Source organism: Procambarus clarkii, chromosome 64 (genome assembly GCF_040958095.1).
Source record: "Procambarus clarkii isolate CNS0578487 chromosome 64, FALCON_Pclarkii_2.0, whole genome shotgun sequence".
NCBI lineage: Eukaryota > Metazoa > Arthropoda > Malacostraca > Decapoda > Cambaridae > Procambarus > Procambarus clarkii.
In genome coordinates, this window is record NC_091213.1 from 19,428,485 (window position 1) to 19,440,826 (window position 12,342).

Genomic DNA, 12,342 nt, shown 5'->3' on the forward strand with positions numbered 1-12,342 from the left:
ATACATAATGAAATGGGTAGCTTTACCATTTCTTAAGAAAAAAATTAGAAAAAATATATTAATTCAGGAAAACTTGGCTTATTAGGCAAATCGGGCATTCAATAGTAGGCCAAAAAGTGAGTTCTGGCTACTAGGTACGACATATATATATATATATATATATATATATATATATATATATATATATATATATATATATATATATATATATATGTCGTACCTAATAGCCAGAACGCACTTCTCAGCCTACTATTCAAGGCCCGATTTGCCTAATAAGCCAAGTTTTCATGAATTAATGTTTTTTCGTCTACCTAACCTACCTAACCTAACCTAACCTAGCTTTTTTTGGCTACCTAACCTAACCTTACCTATAAATATAGGTTAGGTTAGGTTAGGTAGGGTTGGTTAGGTTCGGTCATATATCTACGTTAATTTTAACTCCAATAACAAAAAATTGACCTCATACATAGAGAAAAGGGTTGCTTTATCATTTCATAAAAAAAAATTATAGTAAATATATTAATTCAGGAAAACTTGGCTTATTAGGCAAATCGGGTCTTGAATAGTAGGCTGAGAAGTGAGTTCTGGCTACTAGGTACGACATATATATATATATATATATATATATATATATATATATATATATATATATATATATATATATATATATATATATATATATGTCGTACCTAGTAGCTAGAACGCACTTCTGAGCCTACTATGCAAGGCACGATTTGCCTGATAAGCCAAGTTTTCATGAATAAATGTTTTTTCGACTACCTAACCTACCTAACCTAACCTAACCTAACTTTTTCGGCTAAATAACCCAACCTAACCTATAAAGATAAGTTAGGTTAGGTTAGGTTGGGTTGGTTAGGTTCGGTCATATATCTACGTTAATTTTAACTACAATACAACAAAATTGACCTCATACATAATGAAATGGGTAGCTTTATCATTTTATAAGAAAAAAATTAGAGAAAATATATTAATTCAGGAAAACTTGGCTTATTAGGCAAATCGGGCCTTGCATAGTAGACTGAGAAGTGCGTTCTGGCTACTAGGTACGACATATATATATATATATATATATATATATATATATATATATATATATATATATATATATATATGTCGTACCTAGTAGCCAGAACTCACTTCTCAGCCTACTATTCAAGGCCCGATTTGCCTAATAAGCCAAGTTTTCCTGAATTAATATATTTACTATAATTTTTTTCTTATGAAATGATAAAGCAACCCTTTTCTCTATGTATGAGGTCAATTTTTTTTTATTGGAGTTAAAATTAACGTAGATATATGACCGAACCTAACCAACCCTACCTAACCTAACCTAACCTATATTTATAGGTAAGGTTAGGTTAGGTAGCCAAAAAAAGCTATGTTAGGTTAGGTTAGGTAGGTTAGGTAGACGAAAAAACATTAATTCATGAAAACTTGGCTTATTAGGCAAATCGGGCCTTGAATAGTAGGCTGAGAAGTGCGTTCTGGCTATTAGGTACGACATATATATATATATATATATATATGTCGTACCTAGTAGCCAGAACGCACTTCTCAGCCTACTATGCAAGGCCCGATTTGCCTAATAAGCCAAGTTTTCCTGAATTAATATATTTTCTCTATTTTTTTCTTATGAAATGAAAAAGCTACCCATTTCATTATGTATGAGGTCAATTTTTTTTTATTGGAGTTAAAATTAACGTAGACATATAACCGAACCTAACCAACCCTACCTAACCTAACCTAACCTATCTTTATAGGTTAGGTTAGGTTAGGTGGCAGAAAAAGTTAAGTTAGGTTAGGTTAGGTAGGTTAGGTAGTCGAAAAACAATTAATTCATGAAAACTTGGCTTATTAGGCAAATCGGGCCTTGAATAGTAGGCTGAGAAGTGCGTTCTGGCTACTAGGTACGACATATATATATATATATATATAAATATATATATATATATATATATATATATATATATATATATATATATATATATATATATATGTCGTACCTAGTAGCCAGAACGTACTTCTCAGCCTACTATGCAGGGCCCGATTTGCCTAATAAGCCAAGTTTTCATGAATTAATTGTTTTTCGACTACCTAACCTACCTAACCTAACCTAACCTAACTTTTTCGGCTACCTAACCGAACCTAACCTATAAAGATAGGTTAGGTTAGGTTAGGTAGGGTTGGTTAGGTTCGGTCATATATCTACATTAATTTTAACTCCAATAAAAAAAATTGACCTCATACATAATGAAATTGGTAGCTTTATCATTTCATAAGAAAAAAATTAGAGAAAATATATTAATTCAGGAAAACTTGGCTTATTAGGCAAATCGGGCCTTGCATAGTAGGCCAAAAAGTGCGTTCTGGCTACTAGGTACGACATATATATATATATGCGAACAAGCCTGAATGGTCCCCAGGACATATGCAACTGAAAACTCACATTTTATATATATATATATATATATATATATATATATATATATATATATATATATATATATATATATATATGTATGTATATATATATATATATATATATATATATATATATATATATATATATATATATATATATATATATATATATATATATATATGTATGTATATATATATATATATATATATATATATATATATATATATATATATATATATATATATATATATATATATATATATATGTCGTACCTAGTAGCCAGAACTCACTTTTTGGCCTACTATTCAAGGCCCGATTTGCCTAATAAGCCAAGTTTTCCTGAATTAATATATTTTCTCTAATTTTTTTCTTATGAAATGATAAATCAACCCATTTCATTATGTATGAGGTCAATTTTTTTTTATTGGAGTTAAAATTAACGTAGATATATGACCGAACCTAACCAACCCTACCTAACCTAACCTAACCTATCTTTATAGGTTAGGTTTGGTTAGGTAGCCGAAAAAGTTAGGTTAGGTTAGGTTAGGTAGGTTAGGTAGTCGAAAAACAATTAATTCATGAAAACTTGGCTTATTAGGCAAATCGGGCCATGCATAGTAGGCTGAGAAGTACGTTCTGGCTACTAGGTACGACATATATATATATATATATATATATATATATATATAAATATATATATATATATATATATATATGTCGTACCTAGTAGCCAGAACGCACTTCTCAGCCTACTATGCAAGGCCCGATTTGCCTAATAAACCAAGTTTTCATGAATTAATGTTTTTTCGACTACCTAACCTACCTAACCTAACCTAATCTAACTTTTTCGGCTACCTAACCTAGCCTAACCTATAAAGATAGGTTAGGTTAGGTTAGGTAGGGTTGGTTAGGTTCGGTCATATATCTACGTTAATTTTAACTCCAATTAAAAAAAATTGACCTCATACGTAATGAAATGGGTAGCTTTATCATTTCATAAGAAAAAAATTAGAGAAAATATATTAATTCAGGAAAATTTGGCTTATTAGGCAAATCGGGCCTTGAATAGTAGGCCAAGAAGTGCGTTCTGGCTACTAGGTACGACATATATATATATATATATATATATATATATATATATATATGTCGTACCTAATAGCCAGAACGCACTTCTCAGCCAACTATGCAAGGCCCGATTTGCCTAATAAGCTAAGTTTTCATGAAATAATATTTTTTCGACTACCTAACCTACCTAACCTAACCTAACCTAACATTTTCGGCTACCTAACCAAACCTAACCTATAAAGATAGGTTAGGTTAGGTTAGGTAGGGTTGGTTAGGTTCGGTCATATATCTACGTTAATTTTAACTCCAATAAAAAAAAATTGACCTCATACATAATGAAATGGGTAGCTTTACCATTTCTTAAGAAAAAAATTAGAAAAAATATATTAATTCAGGAAAACTTGGCTTATTAGGCAAATCGGGCATTCAATAGTAGGCCAAAAAGTGAGTTCTGGCTACTAGGTACGACATATATATATATATATATATATATATATATATATATATATATATATATATATATATATATATATATATATATATATATATATATATATGTCGTACCTAATAGCCAGAACGCACTTCTCAGCCTACTATTCAAGGCCCGATTTGCCTAATAAGCCAAGTTTTCATGAATTAATGTTTTTTCGTCTACCTAACCTACCTAACCTAACCTAACCTAGCTTTTTTTGGCTACCTAACCTAACCTTACCTATAAATATAGGTTAGGTTAGGTTAGGTAGGGTTGGTTAGGTTCGGTCATATATCTACGTTAATTTTAACTCCAATAACAAAAAATTGACCTCATACATAGAGAAAAGGGTTGCTTTATCATTTCATAAAAAAAAATTATAGTAAATATATTAATTCAGGAAAACTTGGCTTATTAGGCAAATCGGGTCTTGAATAGTAGGCTGAGAAGTGAGTTCTGGCTACTAGGTACGACATATATATATATATATATATATATATATATATATATATATATATATATATATATATATATATATATATATATATATATATATATATATATATATATATATATATATGTCGTACCTAGTAGCTAGAACGCACTTCTGAGCCTACTATGCAAGGCACGATTTGCCTGATAAGCCAAGTTTTCATGAATAAATGTTTTTTCGACTACCTAACCTACCTAACCTAACCTAACCTAACTTTTTCGGCTAAATAACCCAACCTAACCTATAAAGATAAGTTAGGTTAGGTTAGGTTGGGTTGGTTAGGTTCGGTCATATATCTACGTTAATTTTAACTACAATACAACAAAATTGACCTCATACATAATGAAATGGGTAGCTTTATCATTTTATAAGAAAAAAATTAGAGAAAATATATTAATTCAGGAAAACTTGGCTTATTAGGCAAATCGGGCCTTGCATAGTAGACTGAGAAGTGCGTTCTGGCTACTAGGTACGACATATATATATATATATATATATATATATATATATATATATATATATATATATATATATATATATATATATATATATATATAAATATATATATATATATATATATATATATATATATATATATATATATATATATATATGTCGTACCTAGTAGCCAGAACGTACTTCTCAGCCTACTATGCAGGGCCCGATTTGCCTAATAAGCCAAGTTTTCATGAATTAATTGTTTTTCGACTACCTAACCTACCTAACCTAACCTAACCTAACTTTTTCGGCTACCTAACCGAACCTAACCTATAAAGATAGGTTAGGTTAGGTTAGGTAGGGTTGGTTAGGTTCGGTCATATATCTACATTAATTTTAACTCCAATAAAAAAAATTGACCTCATACATAATGAAATTGGTAGCTTTATCATTTCATAAGAAAAAAATTAGAGAAAATATATTAATTCAGGAAAACTTGGCTTATTAGGCAAATCGGGCCTTGCATAGTAGGCCAAAAAGTGCGTTCTGGCTACTAGGTACGACATATATATATATATATGCGAACAAGCCTGAATGGTCCCCAGGACATATGCAACTGAAAACTCACATTTTATATATATATATATATATATATATATATATATATATGTCGTACCTAGTAGCCAGAACTCACTTCTCAGGCTACTATTCAAGGCCCGATTTGCCTAATAAGCCAAGTTTTCCTGAATTAATATATTTACTATAATTTTTTTCTTATGAAATGATAAAGCAACCCTTTTCTCTATGTATGAGGTTATTTTTTTTTATTGGAGTTAAAATTAACGTAGATATATGACCGAACCTAACCAACCCTACCTAACCTAACCTAACCTATATTTATAGGTAAGGTTAGGTTAGGTAGCCAAAAAAAGCTAGGTTAGGTTAGGTTAGGTAGGTTAGGTAGACGAAAAAACATTAATTCATGAAAACTTGGCTTATTATGCAAATCGGGCCTTGAATAGTAGGCTGAGAAGTGCGTTCTGGCTATTAGGTACGACATATATATATATATATATATATATATATATATATATATATATATATATATGTCGTACCTAATAGCCAGAACGCACTTCTCAGCCTACTATTCAAGGCCCGATTTGCCTAATAAGCCAAGTTTTCATGAATTAATGTTTTTTCGTCTACCTAACCTACCTAACCTAACCTAACCTAGCTTTTTTTGGCTACCTAACCTAACCTTACCTATAAATATAGGTTAGGTTAGGTTAGGTAGGGTTGGTTAGGTTCGGTCATATATCTACGTTAATTTTAACTCCAATAAAATAAAATTGACCTCATACATAGAGAAAAGGGTTGCTTTATCATTTCATAAGAAAAAAATTATAGTAAATATATTAATTCAGGAAAACTTGGCTTATTAGGCAAATCGGGCCTTGAATAGTAGGCTGAAAAGTGAGTTCTGGCTACTAGGTACGACATATATATATATATATATATATATATATATATATATGTATGTATATATATATATATATATATATATATATATATATATATATATATATATATATATATATATATATATATATATATATATATATATGTCGTACCTAGTAGCCAGAACTCACTTTTTGGCCTACTATTCAAGGCCCGATTTGCCTAATAAGCCAAGTTTTCCTGAATTAATATATTTTCTCTAATTTTTTTCTTATGAAATGATAAATCAACCCATTTCATTATGTATGAGGTCAATTTTTTTTTATTGGAGTTAAAATTAACGTAGATATATGACCGAACCTAACCAACCCTACCTAACCTAACCTAACCTATCTTTATAGGTTAGGTTTGGTTAGGTAGCCGAAAAAGTTAGGTTAGGTTAGGTTAGGTAGGTTAGGTAGTCGAAAAACAATTAATTCATGAAAACTTGGCTTATTAGGCAAATCGGGCCATGCATAGTAGGCTGAGAAGTGCATTCTGGCTACTAGGTACGACATATATATATATATATATATATATATATATATATATATATATATATGTCGTACCTAGTAGCCAGAACTCACTTCTCAGCCTACTATTCAAGGCCCGATTTGCCTAATAAGCCAAGTTTTCCTGAATTAATATATTTACTATAATTTTTTTCTTATGAAATGATAAAGCAACCCTTTTCTCTATGTATGAGGTCAATTTTTTTTTATTGGAGTTAAAATTAACGTAGATATATGACCGAACCTAACCAACCCTACCTAACCTAACCTAACCTATATTTATAGGTAAGGTTAGGTTAGGTAGCCAAAAAAAGCTAGGTTAGGTTAGGTTAGGTAGGTTAGGTAGACGAAAAAACATTAATTCATGAAAACTTGGCTTATTAGGCAAATCGGGCCTTGAATAGTAGGCTGAGAAGTGCGTTCTGGCTATTAGGTACGACATATATATATATATATATATATATATATATATATATATATATATATATATATATTTATATATATATATATATATATATATATATATATATATATATATATATATATATATATATATATATATATATATACTCAAGCGTGCTGATGTTTTAGTATATTTGATTTGACCTAGAAGGCCACGGCACCCAGTCATTACAACAGAGAGAAACGTAATGTTAGTTTCACTTCAAATGTATTTATAGTAATGTTTACACACCACTATCCAATGGTGTGATTTAGTTGATTACCAGCGTATTAAATGTGAAGCTATATATATGTTGAGAGGAGAGATTATTAATTTGGAATAGAGGGGAATATGGGGAGTGTTGCCATTTATTGTTTCAAACTTTGAAGAATGTTGTATATATATTGCAGAAAACGTGTACAGTATAACATTTAAATAAACTGTTGCAGAGTCCGGCTAATACGCTTTTTTCCTGACTGTTAAGAATTATACTTCCCCCTTTGACTTGCCTACCAAAGAAAGAAGATATTAATGTTATAATTTCAAGTGGGAATAAGTGAGGGTGCGGCACTACCACATAATGGCAGATCAGCTCAGGATTGAGAAGGCCTTTTCCTGCAAGAAATACTCCAGAGACGTCCAGAGAGACACTTGGTTTCAAGGGATATGATTGGTCAGAGGCGGGGGCCAGTACAGGCTGACCTATCAGGGCGTGGCGTAGTGCGACGTCAGCACGCCACAGCCGCGCTCGGGAGAGGCGTCTACTGTCACTAGCCACCTGAAGCGAGAGAAATATGTTGCGTTGCTCCACGGTCCCCCTTTTTGGTGAGGTTTAGGATACCAGACTGGACGTTATCCTAAGCAGTACTCGAAAGGCGAAGAGAAGGAGCTGCTGGTCGACCTCTTAGGAAGAATAGAGGACCTGGACCATGACAAGAGATCATTAATGCTTCAGCGACGGCAGAGCTCTAGTTTGTCTGGAGTGGCGACACTGGGGTTGAGATTAATCCCGCGGGTCGTTCCAAAGTGTGGAACTGTGGAGGGAGGCCTAGCTGTCAAGTCCTGGTCCGAATATAGCAGAATAACAACCTCGGGGGAAGAGGCAGCTATCCTGCCCATCTCTTCAGCAGAAGAGAAGAAGAGGACCAGTAAATAGTGTAGGAGACTGATGGAGGTTTGGGCGACATTCGCCGCCCCCCTGTGTAATCATCAGAGGAGCTCAGTAGTCGGAAGCCGTCGACCAGCTGCTGTGAAGAGATCTTCTGTGATTCTGCAGAGAAGAGAGTGGAAGAGGAGCCCTGCAGTATCTACACAGAGTACCGAAGGGATCATCAATCCACTGCTCTGGGCTGTAATTACTACAGACTACTGGGCTTTAATGACTACAAATTAATAATGACTACAGGGCTGTAATGAATACATGCTTCGACAACAAAGTAGATTAAATTTCCCTCCCTTTCCCCTTATTGATAGGAAGTGTATATCCATTATTTCGTGTACGTTGAGAGATTTGTTGTAGTAAGAAGGGCTCAGATTATGACAATTTTTGGCTAAGTGTAAATTTTGGTGTTGTTCTTTAATGCAGGTGATCCAGATTAACTGTGTATTGTTAGTGAGAAGTTAAAGTAAATATTATGTTAGTGAAATTATTGTGACCTTCTTTACAAGAAAACTTAAAAGTGATAGCTTAATGAATTCTGACTAGAAATATGGATGGATTTTGACAAATTGTCAAAGCCTTTCATTGAGGAGTGTTGCCATATATAAACATTTGAAATATTTTTGGGCCTTAAGCTTTGTACTTCTAATTCCAGTAAATGGTTCAAATTCTTTATATAGTTTATAAAGTTCCACTCCTTCAGTTTAGTTCCACTCCTTCATCCTCTATATGTTTATCATCTGAGATTAGACTGAGTGCTGAACACAAATAAGTAAGTAATTAGCAGACTGGAACAAGTGTTTCACTACACATAGAGAAATTTATGTGGCCTAAAGTGGAGCTGTAGTCAGATTGGCGACCTATGGCTATTTCGACATTTGTGGGGAGCAAGCCGGCAGTGAGGAACCTGGTCTTAGTGTCTGCAGATACGCTGATTGAAGACCCAGGGAACGGCTGACTCTCCTTACTCTCCATGAGGGCAGGCCTGGTTTGAATAATTCTTCCCTGTGAGTTAATAAGATGCGCCCCTAAAGTGAACAGTAGCACTGTGAGAGGGGAAGTAAGACCCGAGAAGCGGGTGTGAGCCCTTCACAAAATATGTTTCCTTTATTATTGTGTTTGTTATTAAGTCCCCATTTTCACTTTGTAAACTGTTTACCTGGGCTTATGACTGAGTATGAATACCGCCATCAAAGCTTGAGTTGGGACCGAGCACCATCATGTTGTTTAAGTTTACCTGGTGGCGGCAGAGTGAGCTAGCCTGGTTAACGACCTGAGAGAGTTTGTTATTTTGTGGAGGCCAGACCGAGGGTACTGAGCTCTGTGCACTGATGGTTCTGGAGACTGCGGCTCGGGGGACCATTGGTCTTATCCCACTCCTCAGGGGGTACAAGGCCGGGGTGTGTGACCGGGCTACCACCCCTCGCTGATAGTGGCACTGCAGGAGGGGAGAACGCCACGCCACCCTCGTAATACATTTGACGTGAGAATGGTGTTTGGTTTCAAACTTAGGTTAGACATATATGTTAACAAGCCGTCCTCAAACTATGCAGCAACACGTGGGCCCAAAGATTCGATCAATAATTCATAAATACAAGATTATTATATAAAAATTTTTTGTGTATAGTGAAGCCCAAATTAGGTTAGATTAGTGAAGAATTGTTTGGAAAGTGTTTGAACGTCATCAGTTGTGAGTCGTTTGTAAAGCGTTGTCGTTAATAAACTATGTATTTGGCTGCCAGACCAACACGCATGAAGCATGTATTGATGAGCACGGGCTGTTGTTATTATTATTAATATGAGTTGCATGTAAAAAGGAGCCGTCTCGCATCAACCAATAGGCCTCCTGTTGTGTCCTGTCAGTCTATGTCCTCGTTAGTGCAGAGCAATTTGTACTAATTAACGTTCATGTTTGTGTATTTCAGACTGAGCACCAGGTGGAGACCCCGGACTCCGTGCGTCAGGAGGCCACCACGCTCGCTGCCCCGGCCTCCACCATGACTAGAGTCACAACTGCCAGTCCTGCTGCAGGAGCCATCGTTAATCCAGCCGCAAGTGCCATCCTAAATCCCAGCTCCGGTGCCATCATGGACACAACCTGCGGAGCGGCCATGATGAACCGTAGCTCCGGCATGATTGACCCGAGTGGCGCCATGTTGGAGTACAGCGGTGGAGGCATCACAGCAGTCAGCAGCGGCTCCATTTTGAATGCCGGGGATTCTGTGGAGAGCCGGATGGCTCGCCCGATGTCCGTGGCATCACCGGCGACACTGAGCCGGTACCAAGGTCGTGTAGGGCGCTCTGCCTCCTGCACCGGACGGGGCAGCTCCTTCACCTTCACCTCCTCCTCCACACTTCCCCGCCGCTCCTCAGCCGTGGCCCTCAACCCGGAGTTCTTCCCACTCGACCTCAGCACCAGCAGGGAGAGTTGTGTTTAGTCCCTCAGTGAGCATCATGTAACCAGGGGCACCCCTGGGCAGGTGTTGAGCCAGGGGCAGTTGTTGAGCCACGGGCAGGTGTTGAGCCACGGACAGGTGTTGAGCCAGGGGCAGGTGACGAGCCAGGGGCAGGTGTTGAGCCAGGGGCAGGTGTTGAGCCAGGGGCAGGTGTTGAGCCACGGACAAGTGTTAAGCCAGAGGCAGGTGTTGAGCCACGGACAAGTGTTAAGCCAGAGGCAGGTGTTGAGCCAGGGGCAGGTGTTGAGCCAGGGACAGGTGTTGAGCCAGGGGCAGGTGTTGAGCCACGGGTAGGTGTTGAGCCAGGGGCAGGTGTTGAACCACGGGTAGGTGTTGAGTCAGGGGCAGGTGTTGAGCCAGGGGCAGGTGTTGAGCCAGGGGCAGGTGTTGAGCCAGGGGCAGGTGTTGAGCCAGGGGCAGGGGTTGAGCCAGGGGCAGGTGTTGAGCCAGAGGCAGGTGTTGAGCCAGAGGCAGGTGTTGAGCCAGGGGCAGGTGTTGAGCCAGAGGCAGGTGTTGAGCCAGGGGCAGGTGTTGAGCCAGGGGCAGGTGTTGAGCCAGGGGCAGGTGTTGAGCCAGGGGCAGGTGTTGAGCCAGGGGCAGGTGTTTAGCCAAGGGCAGGTGTTGAGCCAGGGGCAGGTGTTGAGCCAGGGGCAGGTGTTGAGCCAGGGGCAGGTGTTGAGCCAGAGGCAGGTGTTGAGCCAGGGGCAGGTGTTGAGCCAGAGGCAGGTGTTGAGCCAGGGGCAGGTGTTGAGCCAGGGGCAGGTGTTGAGCCAGGGGGAGGTGTTGAGCCAGGGGCAGGTGTTGAGCTACGGGCAGGTGTTGAGCCAGAGGCAGGTGTTGAGCCACGGGCAGGTGTTGAGCCAGGGGCAGGTGACGAGCCAGGGGTAGGTGTTGAGCCAGGGGCAGGTGTTGACCCAGGGGCAGGTGTTGAGCCAGAGGCAGGTGTTGAGCCACGGGCAGGTGTTGAGCCACGGGCAGGTGTTGAGCCAGGGGCAGGTGTTGAGCCAGGGGCAGGTGTTGAGCCAGGGGCAGGTGTTGAGCCAGAGGCAGGTGTTGAGCCAGGGGCAGGTGTTGAGCCAGAGGCAGGTGTTGAACCAGGGGCAGGTAACGAGCCAGGGGCAGGTGTTGAGCCAGGGGCAGGTGTTGAGCCAGAGGCAGGTGTTGAACCAGGGGCAGGTAACGAGCCAGGGGCAGGTGTTGAACCAGGGGCAGGTAACGAGCCAGGGGTAGGTATTGAACCAGGGGCAGGTGTTGAGCCAGGGGCAGGTGTTGAGCCAGGGGCAGGTGTTGACCCAGGGGCAGGTGACGAGCCAGGGGCAGGTGTTGTGCCAGGGGCAGGTAACGAGCCAGGGGCAGGTGTTGACC

At 38.1% G+C, this 12,342-nt stretch overlaps 1 protein-coding gene across 1 annotated transcript in view; it reads left to right on the forward strand.

Annotated features, from left to right (window-relative positions):
* Positions 1-11,417, forward strand: part of LOC123769106 (neural cell adhesion molecule 2) — a 255,815-nt gene extending 244,398 nt beyond the window's left edge. The window contains exon 13 of the mRNA XM_069309271.1: positions 10,447-11,417. Coding sequence (XP_069165372.1) covers positions 10,447-10,959 — 513 coding nt within the window. The 3' untranslated portion in view covers positions 10,960-11,417. The remainder of the gene's footprint in view (positions 1-10,446) is intronic.
* Positions 11,418-12,342: the final 925 nt, after the last annotated feature.